This window comes from Bufo bufo, chromosome 11 (assembly GCF_905171765.1).
Source record: "Bufo bufo chromosome 11, aBufBuf1.1, whole genome shotgun sequence".
In the NCBI taxonomy this organism is placed as follows: Eukaryota; Metazoa; Chordata; class Amphibia; order Anura; family Bufonidae; genus Bufo; species Bufo bufo.
The window spans coordinates 23,012,880-23,038,204 of NC_053399.1; the positions used below are offsets into that span (position 1 = coordinate 23,012,880).

Genomic DNA, 25,325 nt, shown 5'->3' on the forward strand with positions numbered 1-25,325 from the left:
TAACAGGTCAGCCAGTGTCATAGGGACAAAACTGCTGACAGATGCACTGACATTGAATTTTCCATTTTTACCCTGTGATCCACAACAGCATAAGGCTGTCTGAAAAGGTATGGGTACCTTCACACGTGGCAGAAAATAGAATTTTGTGCCACATGTGAAGGCGCCCTAAAAAGTTCAAATTAAGTATAAACAGCCATACAGTGCACAACCTGCTGACGTCAACGCCAGGAGGCTCTCACGGCATAAAAACCTGCAATAAACCTGCTAAGTGTGCGCTGTGATGTGAGCGCTGTCCTCCGCCTGCTTTCCAAACACAATTTTACAAGCAGTGAAACCTGGTGAAAGCCCATAAAGCTGATGATGGAGCCGAGAACCAGCGCTCAATACCTGAAAAAACAGAGCTGAACCGGTCAGGGGAGAGATGTACATGAATACTGCGGGATGCCCTTTAAAGCTATGATATTGCAGGAGACATCTAGAGATGCAGCAGAGCTGAGTTTTGGCATTCACCTTTTTATGCACAGCGATTAGCAACCTCCGGCACTCCAGCTGTGGTGAAACTGATTCCCAGCATGCACCTTTACTTGGCTGAGCTACCATAGATGCGAATGGAGCATGCTGGGAGGTTGTTTCTGCTGGAGGTTGCTGATCTCAGGGATTTCCCATAAATGATATTTATCATTTAATCACAGGATAGTTGACAAGTGACTGGTGGAGAATTCAGTGAAACTTGTATTTTATATCTCTAAACTCTATTTCTGACTTCAGTTGCACATGGGAGGTGTTATCAGTGCTTAAAGGGGTTATCCAACCCCTAGAATGATCATCCCCCCCCCCCAATTGCCCAGGCACTTCATATAGGTTATACTTACCCCACTCCCCGGCACCCATATCGCTCCTGATCCCCCACAAATAGTGACAGGGACAAGCCTCCCTGTCAAGTGCCAGCTGTGCGGGATGTAGGTGTCTGGGAGTGGGGTAAGTATGACCTATATGAGGTGCCTGGGCATTGAGGGGGTCATTATAGGGGTTGGATAACCCCTTTAACATCAGCAACTGAACTCTGTATACACGGAGGAGGTGTTATCAAATCAGTAACTGACAGCATTCTCTGTATATACACTTACAGAGTATCTATCAATTACTGATAACACCTCCGCTGTATACACACTTACACAGAGAATGCTATCCATCACTGATAACTAGGGGTGAGAAGTGAGCTTCAAATCATAGTTTTAATGCTGTACGGAGATCCGTCACACAAGACGTCGGTATTTGATCATTAAACTGGAAACCATTTTAAAACAATTATCTGAAGTTGGCTTCAGTATTGACTGGTACCAAAGCAGACTTAAGAACCAAGTTTTAAAACGGTATTTGATTTTTTTAACTTGAAAACCAAAGTCCCATGAGACTTTGGTGATTATCCAATACTATAAACTGCCACCCCCCCTACGCTGTGCCCATCACAGAGAATATACTTACCTGGCTCCCAGGGCGCAGATGAAAACATCCGGTATCGTGGGTGACGCTAGGGAGGCTCGTCCCTGTCTGCTTCCCCTGACACCAGATGTTTTCATCCGTGCACAGGGAGAATTGGCGGTGTCTGGACCAGGTCAGTATATTCTCTGTGAGAGGTGTGGCCCATGGGGGGGCAGTTTATAATATCGGATAACCCCTTTAAGTTCAGGAAAAGCAGAGGTATAAATTACAAATCTTTCTGAATATTTTTCCACAAACCATAGATCAGGCTGCTCGAACATGCGGCCTACAAGTTGTATTTCTTTGTGACAGGTTTTCTTTAAAATCATGAATCATATATTTTATAGCAATATCAAAATGAAATGGGCAAATATAAAAAAGGATGCGCGGGGCAACACTTATTATTCAGATGTAACAAAGCCAAGTTTTTCTTTGCCCTTTTTCTCCCCTGATATTCAGATTTCAGCAAATACATTACATAATGAAATAATTTGTAATACAATTTTCCAGCAGGTCTTGAAATCCAAAAGGATTTGTACAACTTTTCACTATACCGCTCATAATATTTTCTTTGTTGAAAGTGAAATTGCTCCAGCACATAACATCCCTAATCTAGAGCCAGGTGCAGGTAGGTATCATTACTGCCCCCTCCCCTCTGGAATAAGCAGACGGCAGACATGGAGTACTTGAACATGCTTTAGCATTTTTATTGATAATTTACAATGGGTTTTCGGTCTGAAATCTATCCTCTAGATCTTTTCAGAAACTTCAGTAGCAAATAAACAAACAAATAACCTTGTACTTTTTTCCACCATCACCACAATATATACACTGAATGCAAACATCTTTAAGAGCATATTCAGCACAGCATTATGTGAAGACATGAGAGAAATGACACGTATCTGTGGTAGGGCTGTGTCTTGTATCTCACTGCCTAAAATACTTCTGGTAGTAAAGCATGTACAGTGAATTCCAGTGAGATTTATATATACTTCACAATACAGTGTATAGCTTATTGCATACCTTCCCAAAATCCAACACTCTTATGTGTCACACACTTCAATCTCCCAAACCAGTGATAGGCAAACTGCGGCTCTCCAGCTGTTGCAGAACTACAACTCCCAGCATGCAAAGACTGCCTACAGCTTTCAGCCTACAGCAGGGCATGGTGGGAGTTGTAGTTTTGCAACAGCTGGAGAGCCGCAGTTTGCCTATCACTGTCCTAAACCAATAAGGAGCTGTCGCCTCTTCTGACACGGCTGTTCTAGTAACTACTTGTATTCCCCATTTAATAGCAATTCTGGAGCATCTAGTCTTATGACCATCATGTGCTGTTCCTTTACTATTCCTGTAAGAAGTTATTCAATCGTTAACAGTTTGCAATGAAGGTCCAGATGGGTGTTACAAGTTGGGGGAAGGGGTCCCTGCACAGTCTGACACTGGCAGGGACACCTCTCTCTCCCCCCCCCCCCCCCCCCCCATATCTGGACCTTCATTGCAGACTAACTTTTAGTAGGGAATAATAAAGGAATGGCAGAGTCATAATAGATGCTCCAGAATTATTACATAGGAAGTGCAAGTAGTTACTAAAACAGACATGGCAGGAAAGTTTACAGGTGCTTCTTAAGATGGTCTCAAGCTGTGGAAAAAGTACAACTCTCAGCATGAAACTGTCGGTTGGAGACATCTAGTTCAAGGGCCATGCCTTTATCCTGTGTATCCACCCATTAAAGCTTCATTGATGGGCACAAGAAGGTGCCAACAAACCACCATGGATATTTCTGTCATTGGACTGCCTTTAAATGGACGGTAGGAGCCCTAAAGAGCCGTTCATACAGTGAGGGTGGTTGTAATAGCAGCTTTTCATGACGCCTACCTCGAGCTGTCAGCACTTTTCCAGGACCAAAACTGCTGACAGACGCCTTTTAAAGGCAATGCAATCGAGTGGACATTGCCCTCGGTTCTATTCTTTGGCTCTCCAGCTGTTATCCTAAAGATCCCACCTATGCTGGGACTTGTAGTTACACATATAGCAGCCACACACACACAACTCATTTTAAAGGATTTGTATGAGATTAGAAATAAAAATAAAAAAAACAACATGGCGGCTTTCTTTTGGAAACAGCGCTGCCAATGGGTTGCATTTGGCACTACAGATCAGCTGACACTAGAAGAAAGCAGCCATGTTTTTTATGATCTTATACGAACCCTCTAACTTCTCTTTTAGAAATCCACCTTCAGAGTCCAAATCTTGCATCAAACATAACTTGTACAAAATATAAAATACAACAGTGTAACAGCGAGTTCTCCCAATTCAGTCAAGCGTCTAATGGGGTCCCCTGTACCCTACTGGTTGAATAGGAAAGGGAACCTTTACCCAGAGCACTAAACAATAACACTCTGCGTATAGAAACCTGGGCTCTGCCCTTACAGGTACCACAGAAGGTTAGACTGCCAACTAGTGCCTATACAGACTGGCATTCCACGTACTACCGTATGTATGACTAGTGGTGGATGCAAAAATGGATCAAAGTGCAAATAGTGTTCAACCCCTCCCCGACTTACAATTACCATCACAAACACAGAAAACATGGCGGTCCAAGCCCCTCCTTACCATACACTTCCTTTACGTCTTTTTTTTATAACCCAACTTGTACTTCGCGCTCTCGTCCCCTCTCTCCACGCTGCTGCAGTCATTCATCTACATACATAGTCCTCTTTCTCAACATCCTTGTCAGTGTTCAAAAGTGAAAAGAAAAAAAAAGTTTTGGGCACTCTCAATTGGCAAATAAAAGGACCCCAACTGGAAATTATCAAAAAAGGTGAGAAAATATGGTATAGTAGCCCATCACGTGCTGAGATGCAAGGGGTCCGCACGATACTGTATGTACAGGCACTAAACCGTGGGCGAGAAGCGTGAAATTAAACTTTCTTTTTTTACACCAGAGACATTTCTGTGGTACCGTAGAACAGCAAGTCTGCACTGGAGCGCGGTGACACTGTTCCTGCAGACGTCCTATGGTGTCACACTTGGCTCGTACTATGACCACGGGGGTGAGGGAAGGTTTATAATACAGCTTGGGACAAGTTACTTTTACCTCTTTCCATAATTTAAAGCGAGATGTACTGAATGTGAATGTGAAATGTCGTCCTCGGAATATGACAGTGTCCTGATGAAATGTTTCCAGCACGTGATCTGCGGTTTCCAGTGTGAACATGGGATGATGGGCTCTATACAACTCACGCTAGGGTTCTCTGCCTGGGCTTTATACGGGGGTAGAGCTGCAAAATATATAAAAGATTAGGATTTGTATGTTAATATGGATAGTTTTTTATTTTTTTTTTAATAAATGCTTCTGCATTTTACTACCATGTCAATCATTTCTCTAAACTACAATCCCAGCTTCTGCAGAACATCTTTTTCTGAAGACTAAACATGGCCCACACACCTTGGAAAGCTATTCTTCCTGAATAAGCCACCACCAGACATCTCTACCAGCAGTCTATCCAAGACCAAAGGATCAGGCAGGTTGAAATCAAACATGCGCGACCCTTCTGCCTCTGAATCTGCCATCAGGGAATCCCCCCCCAATGCATGGAACGGCCGCGTGAATGAGTCCTTAGGCTCACACTTCAGTCATTTTCATCAGTTTGGGCTCATTCAGATGGCCGTAGTGTTTCGCGGTCCTCCAATTGCGGATCCACCAAACACAGATATCAGCCCATGTGCGTTCTGTTATTTGCGGACCGCACATGGCCAGCACTATGATAGAAATACCTATTTTTGTCCACAATTGCGGACAAGAATAGGACATGCTCTACCTTTTTTGCTGAACGGAATGCCGCTGTGTGCTGTCCGCATCTTTTGCGGCCCCATTGAAATGAATGGCTCATCACCCGTTCAGCAAAACGGATGTGGACAGACATAAGGTATAATGGAAAGAGCTGCACCTGTTCTGTGTTTTTCACCTGCACCTGGTTTTGATTCAGAATAACTGGTGGAAATAACTGGAGTGTGAACTCCACCATCTTAAGTTTATATGCATATAATGCATAGGTTTAGTGAGGAAAGGCCACAGTGTAAGGGTCCATTCACACGTCCGCAAAATGGGTCTGCACCCGTTCCGCCATTTTGCGGAACGGGTGCAGACCCATTCATCTTCAATGGGGCTGGAAAAGATGCGGACAGCAAACAATGTGCTGTCCACATCCACACTTCTGTTCCGCAGCCCTGCAAAAAAAAATATATAACAACATGTCCTATTCTTGTCCACGGACAAGAAAAGGCATTTTTAGTGCTGGCCATGTGAGGTCCGCAAAATGTGGAACGCACATGGCCGATGTCCATGTTTTGCTGACCGCAAAACACTTGCGGACGTGTGAAATACCGGCCGTGTGCATTCTGTAATTTTCTTACTCCCATCTGAAAAAATGCCTATTCTTGTCCACAAAATGTATCTAAATAGGACATGTTCTATAATTTGCAGAACAGCCAACCGGATGTGGACAGCACGGATGACATTTTTCATGGACCCATAGAAACTAGTGTGGACACAGACCAAAATGATGGTCCTAATACAGTACCAGCTAAATCGTCTACACTGTGTGGACTTTTTCTGCGCAGAAATTGACCGGTGGTGCAGATTTTGAAATCTGCAGCATGTCAACTTTTTGTGCGGATTTTCACTGCAGATGTCACCCTTTGCAATGCACGGGGTTAGATCTGGGGCAAATGCACGCGGATTTGGCGAGGAAACACTGTAAAAACGGCATAAAAAAATCTGCACAGACTACACTGCCATGTGCATGTACCCGAAAGCTTCATGCCAATCCCTGCCGATTCACATGAAGCTAGTGTGGGCTGGGTCAAGTAAAAGTGGAAGTTGGGCAGTGTGTCGATGGCTAGGGGTCCTCGTCACCCCTATCACAGCACTGTGGCTCATTTCTGTACAATCGTCTCGTTCTGACATTTTGTTTGATTGCCTCTGTAATCAGAGAGCTCCGATATACAAGTTTTCTTCGTGTACCCAACAGGTAACTCACAGAATTTCAGTATATTACTATTTTTTAAAAAAAAGCAGATTTTAGTCTTACCCCCAGCAGGTTCTTAGGCACATATCCTTCCTTATCGTTCAGACGTGCCCACCACCAGTCTGTCTCTGCATCATCTTTGCGCCTTAGGATTGTAATGGCATCGCCTTCTCGGAATGACAGTTCGTCAGGGTTCTGTGCTTCGTAATCCCACAGGCCGTACACCAGGCCTTTGTTCATGACGCCTAGCTTCTCCTGAACACCTGTATGCAATAAGGCGGTCTGCGGTTATTACGGGTCACTTTAATGAACACCAATGTATCCTGTTCATGTTCAATGTGGGAAAGCTTTGTCTAGGTTGCAAAACAAATTTTTAAATACTGTATTAAGGAAGTCTGAGGACATTGCTTTGGCTGAAGGATGATGGGCCTGAAAAAAGGAAGAGGGTGTGGCTAAGGCCTCATGCACACAACAGTTCCGTTTTTTGTGGATCTGCAAAACACGGAAGTCGTCCGTGTGCCTTAAGCAATTTGCGGAATGGAACAGGCGGCCCATTGTAGAAATGTCCTATTCTTGTCCGTTTTGCGGACAAGAATAGGCATTTTTTTTTTTTTTTTTTTTTTTTGGGGCCACGGAACGGAGCATCGGATGCGGACCAGAACAACGGTCGTGTCAATGAGGACTAAGAAGAATATCTACTCTATGGGACGTGATGCATCAAGGCATTACATATACAACGGATTTCAATTGGAACTGTGTAATGTTTATTTTGCCCTGTGATGACGCTGCAGGGAAACTGAACCATGTTACGTTCCACCCACCGATCACATGGTGTTCTGCTGCTGGAACCCCCAGAGATCAGCTGTAAATAGCTTAAAGGGGTTACTTGGGATTTTGATGACCTTTCCTGAGGATAGGACATCAATATCAGATCTGTGGGGGTCAGAGTTCCAAGAGCCTGCAGCGCTCCATCGGTACCTAGACCAATTCATAAGCCAGTCACTTTACCGTACATCTGTCACATTGCCGAGGCACAACTCCGTCCCAATCAAGTGGATGAGGCTCAGCCGCAGTACCAAGCAAAGCCGCAGTGATTGGTAAGCTGTGCAGAGGCTGCAGCGATTACTGGAGAGCAGTAATGGTTGGGACAACAGCCTCTTCAAACAGCTAATTGGCCATTAATATCAGAAGATTTCCTGAGGTTAAAGGGGTTATGCAAAGGGTAGAACCCCTTTAAAAAGGACCCTGCACATGTGCATTTATTTACAAAGGTATATTCTAGTAGCCCTACAAATGATTATGTGATTCTTCATCTCTGTTAGGTTAGGGCCATGTGGTGCAGCTGGATGGACACAGCCAAGCCTAGCCACAGAGTTTGGTCTTGCGTGTTCGACCTCACCGCATTGTCCAAAAAATTAGGATAGGTTCACTCTTTGTTGGTAGTTTTGTATTTTATGTTGGTCTACACTTGATGTATCTGTAAACTTTTATTACAACGTGTCAGAAGAGGTGAGCTGGGACCTCACCCCTTCCAGCTGCAGATTTTAGAAAACCACAGATGACATCTTGTGTCTCACAATGTGTCACCATAGACATTTATGGCACATCCACAGGAACTGTAACAGTTACGTATAGAAGAAGAAGAAAAATGTTCAATTTACCATAAAGAAACTGAGAACACTGAATATATCCCTCTTCCATCTCTTCACATTTGTCTGCAGCGGTCTCAATGTCACTGATTGTGGTAGCAAAGATGGCCGCCCCACACTCCACCAGCATCTTGCAGAGGTGGACGCTGTTACACGAGGCTGCACAGTGTAGAGGAGTCCTGACGGGAGCGAAACAAAAAGAGCAGTGAGACGAATGACCTAGTAAACTGCGATGTGTGCAAATGTAATCACTGCCCCCGGACTCTGGCTGTATGCGGCCTGCACCCCCCCCGGCATAGTGCCTATGTAGACGCGCGATTCCTGCTCAATGCTACCCTTAAACAGTTATTACCTGCTCTATAAGAATCAGGTTGCGTAATGAGTATTAAGTACTTATAATCTATATTAGAAAATATAAAAGGGAGTCCATGGAGCTCAGTGGGTCGGCATTATTTGATGCCCTTGGGTTCTTCAGTGCTCTAAAAATATAATAATTTTTCTGCAAAACATTTCCATTTTCTTGACAGTGGGCAGAGTTTTTTTTTTTTTTCTGTAGGAAATATTGAGGGATGAGACTATACAATTTTGGGCACTGGCAGGGTCACAGGTGACTGCATTTGCAAAACGACTTGAGTGTGTAAGGCTACTTTCACACTTGCAATATCCACCGGGGGGGGGACGACAGGCTGCCGTGGATCCGTGCTAATGCTAGCCCACCGTGCCGCTGGAAGTCCACTCCGGCATCATTCACTATAATGAGGGCGGGGCGCAGCGTGGCAAACATGCAGAGAGGCGGCCAGACAAAAACGACAGCATGCTGCGGTTTTTGTCCGTTTGCCGAGCTGCGGCTGGACCTCCGGCCTGCCCCCATTATAGTGTATGGGGCCGGAGCGGACTTCCAACGGCACGGTGGGCTAGCATTAGCACGGATCCACGGCAGCCTGTTGGACCCTGCTGCCGCAAGTGTGAAAGGAGCCTAAGATTTGGATGCAGGGGATGGGGATCAGTGACCTTGCAGGCAGAGAAAATGGACCTGTAAGCCCAAAGGGAAGGAACTGGGTCCAAGTTAGTTCATTTTCTGGGGATGGCAATAAAGGTATGGTTGACCTAGGTTTTAGTGCACAACAGTACTTCAGCGTTTTATAGAGTGCAGAAAGACAAGCAAGAGCTCCACCTGGTGGATATGGTAAAGGATGCAGGGGCAGTGGAGAAGGTCACTGTGCTGCTGCAACAACGTAGGGTTTGGACTTTAAACTAGGAAAGTGTCACACAGTAACTATATTCAGCCTCACCTATACTGTGATTCAGGTCACCTAGGGTATGTTCAAAAGGCAGATTTTTCCATGGGGGGAAAAAAATCTGAGACTGACCCATGAATTTTGCTGTGGATTTTCAGTTATACATGCTATTGTATCTGCCCGTAAATTGATCCCCGTTCAGATTTCTAATCCATGCCATAGGAACCACAAAACAGATTCCCGTTGGCTGCGATGTGAGGCAGATTGTGGACCTGATTCTAAATGGATTTCAGCACGGAATATGCAGAAAAATCTGCAGTGTGAACATACCCTACGATTCAGAATGCTTCAGAGGATTACTTCCCTCTAGAACACTTACCAGCCATCACTGTCAGCCGCATTCACATTAACACCAAAGTCCAACAAGAACTTCACGATGTGGTGGTGCCCGGCGCACACAGCATTATGTAGAGGCGTGATTCCTTCATCATTGGGTTTGCTGGGATCCTCCACCTGTATAAAGGGCAGAGTTGGTCAAGGCTGAGAAACCGCTGAGCAGAAGATTTCTGACCAACAGAAGATTTCCCGTTGGTGTTCATGTTTAGGACCTCCTTATCTCGTGTGTGTAACAATACAAATCAGCCTTAATAAAAAGCCCAGCTCGTCAGCACTGCACCCACCTTACAGATCGGTCAGGGAAGTTTCCACTCATATTTATATCTGTGGTCAGATCCAGCACTGGTCATCCATGACCATATGTTAATATCTTTAAAGGGGTATTCCCACCTCCGAGACCCGTACCTATGCAGAGAACGGAGCGGGGCCAGCGCCAAGCACTCTCCCCATACAAGTGAATGGGAGCGCGGCCACTGCTTCCATTAATTTCTATGGGGTCGACGGCAATAGCTGAGCCAGTGCACCCTCCGCCGCCTTTCCCCGCTCCGTTCTCGGCGTAGGTGTGGGACCCACTCCTATCAGACAATGGGGGCATATCCTAGCGATATACCCCCATTGTCTGTGATGGGGTGGCCCAGCTTTTTGTAAGTTTTTAAATTCCGGCCACAGTCCGAATGCTTGGGGGATATATCACTGGGTTACCTGCCCCTTGGGGTAAATGTCGGCGCTGCGTCCATTGGTTGCAGTGGCACTCAGTTCCCAGTCCATGCTAAAGTCCACAGGTCCGGATAAGAGGGGGGAGATGTCAAAAACTTATAAAAAGCTGGAAAACCCCTTTAAGCTATAGGGAAGTGCCCGTACCTCATATATAATCCTCTGAACAAGGTCAAACTCTCCTTCTAGAGACGCATCGAGAAGCAGAGCCAGAGGATTGAACTTCACTCGGAGTCCATGTCCTGTCCTCTCAGAGTTCGGTTTCTTCAGATTTGTGCGTTTCACCTAGAGGAAACAGAGGATACTTTAGGGAAATGGCTTGCAGAGGATACAATACAGCAGCATCGGAATATGAATGTTTTAGATTTTGTATAGACTCTGCAGCAGGGGGTGTTTGTTTTTTGGCAGCTGCAATGAATGGGAGATTATGAAAATAGTCTATTGACTAAAAGTCTCCAGGAAGAGATGGAGTATAGTACCTCTCCAGACACCAAGGAGTGGCAGGGTAGAAATAAGGCCTTACCTGCGTAGAGTTACTATCCTGCCTTACCTGGCGGAGCGGTCAATACAGGGGTTGTCTGGTTTCAGGAGGCAATAAAAGAAGTAATCACAACTTACCTGGTAGTTTGTGTCTTGTTGGAATCGGTTTATATGACTGCAGCGGTGAGATAATGGCAACACGTGGCCGCTGCTGTCAGTCACTGACCTCAGTAGTGCACCAAAGATGCCAGTAATAGCCTGTAGCGGTCATCATCACCACTGCAGCGGGGTAAAAAAAAAGGAAGAACCGGAGCAGCAGCATAGGATCCGCCAGGTAAGTAATGACCGCGTGTAGATCCCCTGTGTTGCCTGGTTTCCTCCTGAAACTAGACAACTCCTTTCAATCCCCTGATCTTTAAAGGTAACATGTCGCCAGGAATATGCAGTGCAATCTGCTCTTCCTATATTTTGGAGTCATGTGGACAGCTAAGTACAGAAAGAGCAGATGTTTCAATTAATAAAATACATGCTGCCTGCAGACTGTTTGCATATTCATGGTGACAGGTTCCCTTTAACGATAATGAGATGTCTCTGCTGATTCTGTCCCAATCTACACAGAAAAAAATATCTGTAAACAATTTTTTTCTATTTTTTTTTTGCCTGTAGAAGGATCGGACTGTAACAACCACTCATTACAAAAAGAAGAGTGGGTCATGGGTCTGCACTGCACGCTATAGTTTCCATCAAATGTGATGGAATCTGAAATAGAGGCTCCTAATGGAGCCTTCAACACAGATGTGAAAAGAGCCTTAGATCTATCATCTAAGGCGGTGGTCTCCAAGTTTCTCCACCTCTAATTCTCTTGCCTCGGAACAATCTTGTCAAAGCAGTCATCGCTCCACTAAAAAGTCCATGCAAGGAGCGGTGTGTCTGATAAACCGGGAACATCTGTTTTTCCAGACAATACATACAGACCTATTACTAAAGATCTGCCAGACAAGGTCTGGAAGCCCAATTAGAAGGTTGTGCAGATACTTGACTGTACAGTGTGGTCACACCAGTTGACTGGTTAAGATGCCTGACTGTTGTGACTACAGTGGATCTGTTCTAAATAGCAACACATTCAAAATCAAATTTTTGCTCTGAGTTTGACAGATTCTGGGTTATCAAATAGACGTGGAAAGGCAGATGAAAATTAAGGCTAGTCACGCTCAACAATGAAAACTACTACTACTATAGGAATGGCGCTGGTGGGATTCAGGTGTCTGTTATGGAGCAGCTATGTCATAACTAATGGAGGAAGCTTCACAGTGCTCGGACATCCTCATATGCAGTACCTTGGTAAAGCTTTCCCCTTAAAAGCTCATGTGTTTGTGCTACAGATGTCCTTTTCCTCCTTTCACTAACATGAAATAGCTGTAATAGTCTGCCATGTTAAAGACCAACAAGTGAAGCCATGGTCACAGGTTCAGCAAGCATCTTAGCTCACATTACACTTACCGCTCACCTTTTAATACACCCCTAAATAAATCTCAAATTAGTCGTGTGATTACAGCAGCCTCAACACTATCTTAACTGGCCACACAGCTTGTAAGACCCTGTGTGGCTAAATTATCTGCTCCTATAGCAGGGACGAAGTAAATGACTGCCATAATTCTAGTCTCCTTGTCCTCATACAAACCTCATGGTGAAGAGTAAATTAACTTTCATACTCTTCATCTTAATGCTTCTCTAGACCAAGTATGGAGAATAAGGAAATATTATAGCAACATTTTAAAATTAAGGAAATAGCCCTGGCCATTGACCACTTGTAACAGTATTATTTCAATTATGATTAAATTCCAGATCTACAAGTGTCTACTTACAGAAACAGTCTGTGATGGAGCCCTGGCTGGTGAAGGTACTTCCTCTTTCACCGGAGATGCTGCTTCAAGTACAGGGCTAGGAGTCTTCTCAACAGAAGGTACAATGGCTGGATTATTGTTGTTGTCTTCTGTAGTGTCCGAGATCTGGTTTATAAGCTCACTGCTTATCATTTCCTCAGTGATGGGTGAACAAACCTTATTGTCATTGTCATCTGGTGAGATCTGTGGTTCTGGTGGTTGTTGTGGTGGTGGAGGAGGTTGGGGAAGAGGAAGGGTAGAAGGGACGGCAGCTGTTTGCAGAGAACCTGCCTCTTCTATGTTACCATTAGTCCCAGTGTTGCCATTGTCCACGTCGGCCAAAATGCCAAAGTCCTGCGAGTTGCACTGTTGGTAGAAAGGTGCAACCTCCATTCCTCCAGCCAGAGTATTGAACCGCTGATAAAGTAGTTTTTGTATGTTGGGTCCGCTGGGACCTTCTGGCTCAGTTATAGAACTCCGTTTCTTCAGAGGCCTTGGTGCATTGGCAAGCTTTCTCCTAAGGGCTTCTAAGTCTGCATCACTTTGATATCTCATAGGTGAATGCACTATTGGGGTCAGTTTGGTGGGGCTCAATGGACGCTGTATGTTTTCCACACCAGTATTTTCAGCTGGAGGAGGAACAGTCTCTCCCTCTTTCTCAGCATTAGGAGGAGGTCCAGAATGAAGGAACGGAAGGGGTGAAGAGTTGGATGAACAGGCCTGGACAACTGGTTTCCCATATACTGAAACACAAAAATACAACTCATTAATACAGAAGACTAACCTTCTCGAGGGCATATCACATTAATCATAGCAGCTTTTCTAGCAGTTATAATCACAATGTTTTCTAGGCCATTACATTGATGAGCTATACTTAGGATAAGCCATCAGTGTATGATAGGTCAAGGGTTCATTTGAATGAGCTGCAGTACCGGGCATAGCCACAATCTTATGGACTGTGCTGCAGTGTCACTCTATTTCCACTACTGATTGAGGCAATCCCACTATGATTCCACAATTTCATTTAATTTAATAGAGAATGGGGTAACTAGCAAATCTCTAAATCGCTTCATTTAAAAAACGATGCCTGCATCCACCTGAAAAAAAAGCTGTAAAGTCATGGCCACTAGGGGTCTGACCTTCAGCTCATTTGCAGTTCACTGCCTGTCGTCAGGCAAGATCCGTCCCTAGTAATGAGAGACACCGGAGATGGCTCACAGGAAATGGGGATGTCATAACTAGCTAAAAAACTGACAAAAGAACTGCTTCTACACAGATTTTGAAGATTATAGGAGCGCGTCCTGTTTGTAAGTGTGATCTCCGGAGCTGAAAACATAGTGGGAAGTAAGGGAAAGGATGTCACAGCAGTACAGTGCTGGCAGATTTCACAGAAGGTAGACACCCCCTGCTTCTGAGTGAAATGCATCTAGCTAGGAATCTGAAAAAGGGAATAATATGGCTGAAAGAAACACTAGGGAAGCCCAAAAAGACCTGTTCCTTCAAAGTTATGATTGACAAAGAAGCACAGCCATTATTCTAATTCTAATTTGAAAAGTCAGGTATGCATTAACTTCTTAGGGATGCTTTTTTGTGGACTTTTAAGTTTTAAAGGTTTTCCCGATTTTTTTTTTAAACAAAAATACAACAGGTCAGCGTGTGTTAAAATAAAAAAAGAAAGATTACTCTCAACCCCCACAAAAGCCGCCATTGTTGTTCCATTGCTGGTCTGGTCACCACTGCGCTCTACTTCCTTTCCTGGCTTGATTAACTGGAAATGCTGGAGATTGGCTTATTGGGCCTTTCCTTGCATTTTCAGTGTGTCGAACGAGGACAGAAAGAAAGTGCACAACATCAGGGACTAGACCAGCATCGGAACAGCAGTAGAGGGGATTGCAGAGAAGAACAATCCTTTTTTATTTTTAACTCACTCTGACTTGTAGCTTTTTTTTTTAAAAACAAATGTATGCACTGGAAAAGCCCTATAAGGGCGCCATTTTAAGATGGATTTACTGTGATGAATAGCTGAATAGAACTGTTTTGATAATAATAATAAAACATTGTGTATGGGTTTTTTTTTTCCTTCAAATTTTGTAGTAATTTTTCTGAACATTTTGTCTTACTTTTCTATATTTTTGAGCCCCGCTCCCATTTCATGGATTAGTCCTTGTAATACTCAGAAATGTATTGCAGTGAATTATCATCCATCTGGTGGAGATACTGCAGTCATGGACCTCATCTTTGAAAAAATGGGTGCAATTTGTACCTACAGCAGTGCAGAAAAGTAGCATTTTTGGTAAATTGTTCTACTGAGAGACACACTTCCTGGATCAACCTAATATGAAGACGTCTTAGAGAAGACCTGTAAAAAGACATATAATTACACATGAGTCCTTGGTACCTGCTTTGACAGATTTGTTCAGGGTGTTGTATACCGCCTGTTGATAGTTCTTTGGTGGAGTTGATTGTTGAAGATACATAGAATAAATAGAGCTGGAGTTCACTGTCTGTGGCCCTTTTCTTGGGGACTGAGGCCTTGCGCCTTTTTCTGCCAAGAAAGGTCGTATGGCCACAGTTAGAGGAGGGTCCGGTCTAGTGTCTGTTCCAGGAAACATAGGGGAAGAGGATGGCGGGTAGGTAGGGCTCGGGGGCACAGAGATTCTTTGTTGTATCAGCTGTGAGGAACCCGGAGGGTGGACGTTACTCGTCGTTGGTAGTGGAAGGGGCCGTGGGCGGGTGGTGGATCCAGACCCAGGTCTTGGCAGACTTCCATCCTTCCTCCTTTCCAAAGAATTTGTAGCACTCAATGGAAGTGGACCCTGGTACATGCCGTAATTATGTGGCATAGACTTGCTCAACCCAAGCATTGGAGATGGCAACTTCCCAGCATCCCCAGACTACATAAAAAAAACAAAAACACAACCATAAGCTTAGAAATCAACCTCCTATGACTTGGGGGTGAGGGATTTGATGGCATCTTTGGCGTAATGCGCTCTGTCCGACACGTTCATGAGGGAAAAGTAGAGGCCAGGGAACTTAGGTTTTGGGTTTTCCAGGCTCTTGATATTCATGATCTATTCCCAGTATAGGTCCGATCAGTAGGGGACCTCGTACCTCCACCGATAAGTTGTTTCCTGCAGCCTCAAGCGCTGGAACTAGCACTTTGAACAGAGCCGTGCTTCTTGCTCCATTCAAAGTGTAGAGGCCGTAAAGGGTTACTTTAGTGGGAGCGGAGCTGCAGTAACCCAGCATGGCCACTAGACCACTTGTTCCATGCAAATTGCTATTTCCAGCGCCGGAGGTTGCAGGGAACAGCCGATCGGTGGGGTGACGTGCCCTCAATCGGGTATTAATGACCTACCCTAAGGATGGGTTATCAATATCAGGAGGCTGGAAAAACCTTTTAGGTTTGACACACTCTTGATGGCTTGAATTCTTTTTGCCAAGAATTAGGATGGCCCACGACCACCATTAATGTTCACATTATGATCTATCAAACGTATATTATTGGTGAAGATGAGGGAGATGACAGCCCAGGCTAGGACTGGTGCTTATATTCATCCAAAGTATAGTGTCCAGGACCAAGAACTGGATTTAGAATTTTCTGATATTTATTCTTTAAATTGTATAGTAACGAAGGGTGGAAGACTCACCAACTTCTCGGTGGGTCCTACAGCGGCGGAGGGTAAGGGCTGGCTGGATATAGGTGCGGTCTTGAAGCCGGGCTCCATACTTGACTCGTTCCAGTCTGAGGAGCTGAGCGAAGGAGTCTTCACAATGGTCATTGTGCTTTGTTTCAGCGTCGGCCAGTTTGCATCGTTACCTGAAAAGTCAGGATTGTGTGAACGTGTGGGAGAAACGCTACATTTTCCATGTTACAATCTTGCCCAGAATATTCAGATGATCTTACAATTACCAAAGCTAGGGAGCGATTAGTGGCAAAAAAAATTACATCCCCATGAATTACTGTGATTATGTGGTTAAAAAAAGCTTTGTCATACGTGAAGCATTGGCGATTATGTTCTCAAAATCTAAATCATCCCTATACGTACAAGTGACACTGGTGCAGTTTAAAGGGTCCATTCACACGTCCCCAACTGTTTTGCGGTCCACAAAACACAGACACCAGCCATGTGCGTTGCGCATTTTGCGGACCACGCATGGCCGGTACTATAATAGAAATGCCTTTTCTTGTTCGTGGCTGCGGACAAGAATAGGACATGTTCTATTTTTTTTTTGCGGGGCCATGGAACGGAAGTGCAGATGCGGACAGCACACAGTGTGCTGTCCGCATCTTTTGCGGCCCCAATTAAAACGAATGGGTCCGCACCTGTTCCGCAAAATTTCGGAACGGATGCGGACCCATTTTGCGGACGTGTGAATGGACTCTAAAGATTTACCTATGTGACGAATGGTATGTATGATAAACATATGGACAATGTACTATACGTTTATATTCGGTGACCTGATCCTGGCAAATGTAGTATTACATTGTACACAATGACGTCTCCCTCAGAGATGTCCATATGTCCTAACGGGGGTCATGGGTAGGGGTTGCCATGGACAGACTTGCTCGCATGGAGTGACTCCTCTTCAAACAGCTGATTGGCCGGGGGGGCTGGGTGTTGGACCCCAACGATCAGATATTGGTGATCTGTTCAGAGGACAGGCCATCAATAAATATCACAGCACAACCCCTTTAAGACGACAAGGGGACACAGACTGGCTGCTACAGATATACTACCCAATCTTCTCAGTTGTCAGGCGTCTAGTCCCTTGTGACAAGTCTGTCGGACACATCTCAGGGCTTCAGCTCAAGTACAATTTGAGTTGAGGGCAAAGAAGGGCAAGGACTTAAAGGGGTTATCTGTGAAGTGATAATGATAACCTATCCTCCGGATAGGTCCTCATTATCAGAACGGTGGGGTCCGAGTCCCGGCATCGGCTTTTCCAGGGAGCTGCCACAGTCCCCTCTGAGCTCTGCGAGCGCAGCCTGCTCCCGTACAGCGCTGTACATAGTATTGCAACTCAACCCCCTTCATTCACATGGGGCTGATCTGCAACTAGGCCATGTGTCTGATGATTTACGGCGATGTCACGTTGAGTGCCCGATCTCTTCGAAGGGCTGATTGGCGGGGGTCCCTGATCCCGCCGATCATATACTGATTATCTATCCTCCGGATAGATCATCAATATCAGTTACCGGACAACCCCTTTAACTATTACTGCCATATTCATCCCAGTTTTGCACTGTATTGTTCTTCATAGGGTGCCGTGTGCATTCCCTGAACCTCTATGCACACCAGTTCCAGTTTATAAATGGTCTGGTTAATCCTGGTGTCCCTGGTGAATGCAACAACAGAACCGCTTCTCGCTGCCCCAGTTTTCACATCAATTAATGGCAGCAGAAAGAAGGTCAAGAGGCCTATTAAAAAGATAATTCAATTGGGTTTAATTTCAATTAAGAACCAGGTCTCCAGAACAGAAACAGGAAACACATGGGTACGGACTCTCTATAGTATACCGCCATGATATCGACATCTACGGATCTAGATCACCGCCATTGGGTAGCTGTATGCACATGCTGGCAGGCCATTATAACGGTTCCACAAAATATGAGCAAAAGTTTAAGTAAGGCTCTGTTCATGCTGGCCCGGCGACTTCCTTTTTTTCTTTTACAGGATCCATGACTGATCTGACATCACCAAGTATAATGGCTAGGTCAGATTGTCAAAAAAGGAATGGAAACCTGAAGGAAGGTAACGCAGGTATGAACCGAGCTTTACATAAGGGTGATCGGTACAAAAGACCAGTCCGACAGTGAGCAGTCGCATCTCTATACGTCGGATGTCAGGACACATGCCCGGACAACCCCTTTAAGCTCATATGTAAGTGAAACTGAAATCGGCCAGCGACATGATATTATTCATAAATAGACTTTCAATGTGCGAAGAAAAGTGAGGCGAGGCGGGCGAGACCACTACAGGCACACGTGCAGGATTTTTCTCGCTCATGTCTGTTCTCTTAAAGAGGACCTTTCACCGGATTTTATTCATTGAGATAAGTACCTGTACTTGGGCGTCTCCTTCTCCCCTGGCTGTAGCGCTGTCCAATCGCAGCGCAGAGCGTCACAGCCAGGGAGAAAAAACTCCCTGGCTGTGACGCTCTGCGCTGCAAATGGACAGCGCTACAGCCAGGGGAGAAGGAGACGCCCACAGAGAAAGACTTAGTCTTCGCCCCATTGCTCCGATACTCAGTATTTGCATACTGAGCGGGGATAATACCAGGTGGGGGAGGGGCAGCGTGGCGTAGGAACGCCATTTTAACAAAACAGGCAGGGTGGCAGCATCAGCAAGTACAGGTACTTAGGCTACTTTCACACTTGCGGCAGAGAGATCCGGCAAGCAGTTCCGTCACTGGAACTGCCTGCCGGATCCGGCAAAACGTATGACAACTGATGGCATTAAGTAAGACTGATCCGGATCATGATCAGTCTTAAAAATGTCTGATCAGTCAAAAAAAATGCATTGAAATGCCGGATCCGTCTTTCCGGTGTGTCATCAGGCAAAACGGATCCGGCATTTACTTTGTTCACCTTTTTATTGGTCTGCGCATGCGCAGACTGGAAGGACGGTTCCCGCATTACGGTATTTGGAATGCCGGATCCGGCACTAATACATTCTTATGGGAAAAAATTCAGGCAAGTCTTCAGTTTTTTTTTGCCGGAGATAAAACGGTAGCATGCTGCGGTTTTCTCTTTTGCCTGATCAGTCAAAAAGACTGAACTGAAGACATCCTGATGCATCCTGAACGGATTGCTCTCCATTCAGAATGCATGGGGATAAAACTGATCAGTTCTTTTCCGGTATTGAGCCCCCAGGACGGAACTCAGTGCCGGAAAAGAAAAATGCTAGTGTGAAAGTAGCCTCATCTCAACTAATAGAATCCGGTGAAAGGTGCCAGTGTTATCTAGGAGCAGACTGTAATGCTCGACTAACAAATCTACTGAAAAAATGTATTATGCAGGATGTGTGTAAAATTACAGGAGTATTAACGTGAGAAGATCGGGTGCGATTGGCAAGCAGACAGTAAGAATTCCTGCTGAGCAGACTCACTGTTCAGGGTGTCAGAGAGGCCAGGTGCCTGGTGGAAGACACTGTGGTCAGAAGACTGAAGACAGGAGGTGGAGGATGACCGCACGGGATCCACTCCAATGTCTAAATCTGAAACCTTCCAGGGACCTGGAGATTTTTTCACATACTCATTGTCTCCCTCTAGTGGAGGACGACAGGTAGAACAAGGCGACCACCCCGTTGTCAGGAGGAAAAAAAACACATCACGGAAAGAGGAACAAGAAAAAAAAAAACACGAAGACCGAGAGGAGATACAAGACACAGGACAAGACATTAGGATGCAAAAAGAAGAGTGAGGTGAGAACAAGCACACAGAAACAGTGGTAAAAGTACAAGAAATAAATAACAGCACTCGTCATGATATGGTGTCAGATCGGTAAAGAAACCGAAAGGGAAAGTATCAGACCCTGGAAGCCATCACTGAGGTTACACTGACAACCTTGTCTCTGACTACTAGAAACATAAGGGAGGGGTATGAAGAAGGACAGTCTGGGCCACAATTATGGCCCTGGCGGCTCATCTCCCTTATTCATTTCATGCTTCTTGACTAATCTCAATGGGAAAGAGCCTACTGCTGGTGCTAGGGACCAAGACATGCCAAGTATTCTGGTGCTTTTGGAAATTTTTCCCAAAATTGGCATCTATTACCTAACCAATGTCAGATCGCTGGGAGTGGCAGTAGCGATCACTACTCCCCATACTACGGAGGAGATCGCTGCATGTAATAGCAGCAGTCTCCTCCACTAACGAGCAGACGATTGTCGGGAAGGAGCGCTTCCCTCCCGACAATCGCTGTATGTAATACGTCTTCCATTCTTTAAATGGAATCTGTCACCACGATCTTGGAGTGTTAACAGCAGGGCAATGAGGGGGGGGGGCAAAAAGGAAAATAAAAAAGAGCAATCCGGACTCACGTATTACCGTACAGAACTGTGGCAACCCCAACCAGGGATATTCTACTAGTCAGCGACAGGACTAACCTCTACAGAGACCTTTACTTTCCCTTTAAATAAAACATGATGACAATAATACACATAATAGGATGATAGTTCACATATAGATGATTGTGAATGAGCAGACGGACCACTAGGAGACGGCTCATGAATATACATAGGTGTTACTAGCCATGTACCCTGCCTACACCGACAGCAAATCTCCTGGAGTTGCTGTGCAAAAAAAAAACAGCCAATACATTTTCAGTTTGACTTAGCAGGGGTTGTATGGCCAAACACTGGGCATACCAGTAACAGAAGGGGTGCCAATTAGGACCCCTTTCAGATGGCCACAGTTGCTGTCACTATAGTGAATCTGACCTGTCCCGACAAAACTTAGACACCCACTGATGTCATGGGGCACCAAGTGAAGCTCCCAAATGATCATGGGGCGCCTCAACAGTGGATCCCCCACAATCAGCTCATTGTCAGAACCGCGGCTGTTCACAATGGACGCCCCCTTTAAATTTCTAGATGCAATGACTTACCAGACTTGGAGCGCGGCTGTGTCCCACTAGCAGCAAGTGAGAGAGACTGAGGTTTGACTGGATCGGCAGGCAGCGGATAGTTCACTGTGCTTGGGATTTGGATATACGGGCCCACCGCTGCTACTCGCCCCGACGCCGATAACGTGGACTGAGGGGATGGCCCTCCATTGATGCGACTCAGCTGTAACGGGAAGAGGATAACATGTCAGTAACAGTTTATCCTGCCAGCAAAAAACTGGAAGGAAATGATAAAAGATGACACTACTCAGTGATAAGACGCTGCGCAGCGATGAGAGAAGCCGCCTTGTTAATAATAAATCTTACGGGACGGGAGGGTTACAGGTGGTGACATCCTTAAAGTATTTAGGGGTATGGGTAACTGCAAATTTAGGTGACTATGAACGTCTGAATCTGGTGCCAATGCTCACTGAATTTCGGAATAAAAAATACAGGCCTGGAGCAAATTGCCTTTATCTGTAATTGGTCGAGTTAATCTCTTGAAAATGATATTAATGCCGAAACTTCTATACCGCCTCCATAATGCACCGATCTGGATCCCGCTTAGGTTTTTTAACACTGTTAACGCAGTATTCAGAGATTTAATATGGAGGGGAGGTGTCCCTAGGATTAAACTTTCAACCCTTCAGCGGCTTAAAACACAGGGGGGTTTGGCGGTACCAGACCCTTGGTCCTATTATATTGCAGCCCAGCTACAACATCTCAGAGGATGGGGGGGGGTGAATCTCAATTGAACAATGCGGGTCGCATTATTCAGCACTTGATACATCGTACTTGTTTATTGTCAGCTTTGGAGGATGGATCATTTCATTCTCATGGTACTCGATATCCGTTGATAAGCATGATACATAAAATATGGTGGAAAACTAAAGAAAGGATGAATATTGCTGGGTATAATGCCCATACACCTATATGGCCTAATTGCCTATACTCTGAATTAAACAAGGTTAGTGGAGTGCAGCAATGGGAGCAATATGGGTTGGGTAAGATGGCTCAATTGTTCTCGGACAAGTCATTAAAGAGTTTTGAAGTTTTGAGACAGGAATTTTGTTGTACTTGTATAACAAATTTTCTTGAAAAAGTTATAAAAATTATCTGATTCAAAAATAAATCTTACGGGAATGTTTTCTTTTTGACGTGCCTCAACTTTTTTCTTGTACAGGCGCTCACGCAGTTCGTTGATCCTCTTGTCCATAATGGCCACCTCCATGTTGCGCTTGTTAAGCAGCTCCTTCTGCTGCTGGAGCTTCGAGTTCTGCTCCTGGTTGAGACGATTTCTGATCTAGAATACACATGAAACCGTCGCTGGTTATGAAGGAACCAGTCTGCTTGACAGCAACGTCGAACATGTAAGGAGCAGGTGGGAGGTGTTTGCATTTGGAACAATCATGAATATATAACATTTTCCTACTCGTCCCATGGCACCATGGTAGAGAAACCTATCAGGAAGAGACAAAAGCGGTTGTCTGGGACTTTGGTATTGGTGGCCTATCGTTAGGAAAGTTCTTCAATATCAGATCTGTGAGGGTCTGACTCCAGGCACCACCAAAATCAGCCGGCGACACTAGTGAGCGCCACATATAGTTCATTGCTTAGTATACACAGCGTCCTGTATTTTGTAGTGGCAGTGACTGGTACTGCAACCCGTCCAAGTGAACAGGACTGCGCGGTAATCCAGGCACACCCACTACATTATGTCTAGATGCTATGCCCACACACAATGAAGGAGTGCAGTGCCCAAACTGGCACCCTTCAGCCTGCTATTTAGTAGGTGTGTTGGGAGCCAGACCCCCACCAATATGATATTAAAGGGGTATTGCGGTTACAGAAAGTTTTCCTCTATCCACCGGATAGGGTCTAACTATTAGATCGGTGGGGGTCCTACCATTGGGACCCTCACCAATCAAGAGAACGGGGGCCCTGTTCCCTGAAATGGACGGAGCGCCTGGTCTAAAACACTCGCTTCATTTTTACGGGAGTTTCACATAAGGGATAATTTTCTCTAACTGGAATACCCCTTTAATGGCCTATTTCGAAGACAGTCCTCCACCAGTATCATAGTCCCACAAAGCCTCTTCAAAAGGTTCATGCACATGATCATAGTACCAGCTGAATGGGCCACTTACCTGCAGCTCTTGATAAAGCTTCTTCAGCTCCAGTGCGGCAGGACCTGTCATTTGTCCATAAGCCTGGAAACCATTTAACTTTCCTTTCCGCAGGTCCTCCAGCTGCAGTGTCAGCTGCTCCACCTTCAGCACAGCCGACTGCAACTCCTGCTGCTTCTCCTGAAACATGTCACTGATGTGCTCGATTTCTGTAGCTATCGTAATAAAAATAACATTAGTAGAAATCTATCGCATGCAACGTAGACATCAGAAGAAGCAACTCTTTATTTATTTTTTATAGTGCTGCTAAATTCCACAGCGCTTTACAAGACATTAGCATCACGCTAACAATCTAAGGTCCCTATCAGTCTGTCTTTGGAGTGTGGGAGGAAATCCACGCAAACACGGGGAGAACATACAAACTCCATGCAGATGTTGGCCTTGGTCGGATTGGAACCCAGGACCCCAGCGCTGCAAGGCACCGGTGCTAACCACTGAGCCACCGTGCTGCCCATGTGTATGCAAAAGGGGCACTGCTGGACCTTTGCTATAGTGACAATTATACATGTGACCAGTCTGTAATAGGCATCAGCCACCAAGACTGACCAGCAGCAGATGGGTATACACTGCATCCTTGGAATTGGGAATAACACAAGATGTGTAGGACGGTCCAATATTTTATAGCAGGTCCCATCAGGGTTAGTATACTGGTCATTTCACATGGGTTTTGGTGGAGTATACACTCTGGCTTCCCATACACTGAACTCTATAACCACCACAGGTTCACAATTAGTTGCAAGCAAATAATTTGACTTTGAATTAGGTGACCAATTCTTAGCACCCCTACTGCAGAACCAACCCCTGCCTCCTCAAACCCATACTGCAGAAAACACTGAAATATTAAATTACCATAGGATTACAAATTACATACTGATGGCCTACCCTCAGGACATGCCAGTAATATTAGATCAGTGACGGTCCAATGTCCGTCACGCTTGTGGATAGGGTTAGTAGGACCTTTGTGAGCCCAGGTGGTCATAAGAGATGTAAAGACACTATAATTTAATGTATATTGTTCTCAATACAATTCTCAACATTTAAAGGGAACCTGTCACCAGGAAATTCACTGATAAACCAGGCACAACGTCTTGTAGGGCTAGTTCACCCGGATGTGGTCATACCTTTCACTTGGCAATCCGCTGCATCATGCTGGAAAAAAGTATGTTTAATCCATATGCAAATGAGAAGTTATGTGCTCAAAGGGTGGGGCAAGACACTGTGCATCCTTGCTCCTCCCACTTCCTCTGCCAGGCCCTCCCTTTCCTGCTTGATTGACAGGTCCAGGCAACATCACTATACAGGAATCTAGTCCTGTGAATCAAGGAGAGATAGATAGAGATAGAGACTGACTGACAGAGGAAGAAGGGTGCACAGAGTGGCGTGGACCCACTCCCAATGCACTGCTCAAATACATAAAGGTCCTGGAGAATGAAGTAAAGGATCGAGAAGTGAAAGGTATTATTACATACAGCTGAGTTAAAGGCCCTTTAGACGGGGTGAAAATCCCAAATATCGCTACCAATTATCTGGCGGTGTAAATGTGCCGCTGATTACCTGATGAACAAGCAAAACGCTAATTCACTGGGTAATAAGTAACTTGTGCGCACACAAAGATTATCGTTTACCGTCAGCAGATCGTGCTGTGTAAACAGCATCTGC

General features: G+C 45.2%; 1 protein-coding gene and 1 long non-coding RNA gene across 8 annotated transcripts in view; one reads left to right on the forward strand and one right to left on the reverse strand.

The window, feature by feature from the left end:
• LOC120981392 overlaps positions 1–25,325 on the forward strand; it is a 643,721-nt gene that overhangs the window by 135,185 nt on the left and 483,211 nt on the right. The window lies entirely within an intron of this gene.
• The window catches only part of PPP1R13B (protein phosphatase 1 regulatory subunit 13B), an 82,349-nt gene continuing 60,045 nt past the window's right edge, over positions 3,022–25,325 (reverse strand). For 4 of the 7 annotated variants that reach the window (XM_040410874.1, XM_040410871.1, XM_040410869.1 and 1 more), the window contains exons 7-18: positions 23,628–23,821; positions 22,619–22,783; positions 21,484–21,664; positions 19,986–20,144; positions 16,524–16,693; positions 15,272–15,767; positions 12,856–13,616; positions 10,658–10,795; positions 9,780–9,913; positions 8,175–8,341; positions 6,577–6,776; positions 3,022–4,764 (exon numbers count right to left, since the gene is read on the reverse strand). In XM_040410874.1, the coding sequence (XP_040266808.1) occupies positions 4,723–4,764; positions 6,577–6,776; positions 8,175–8,341; positions 9,780–9,913; positions 10,658–10,795; positions 12,856–13,616; positions 15,272–15,767; positions 16,524–16,693; positions 19,986–20,144; positions 21,484–21,664; positions 22,619–22,783; positions 23,628–23,821 (2,807 nt within the window). In that variant the 3' untranslated portion in view covers positions 3,022–4,722. The remainder of the gene's footprint in view (positions 4,765–6,576; positions 6,777–8,174; positions 8,342–9,779; positions 9,914–10,657; positions 10,796–12,855; positions 13,617–15,271; positions 15,768–16,523; positions 16,694–19,985; positions 20,145–21,483; positions 21,665–22,618; positions 22,784–23,627; positions 23,822–25,325) is intronic. The other 3 variants (XM_040410872.1, XM_040410876.1, XM_040410875.1) reach the window with 3 other exon arrangements.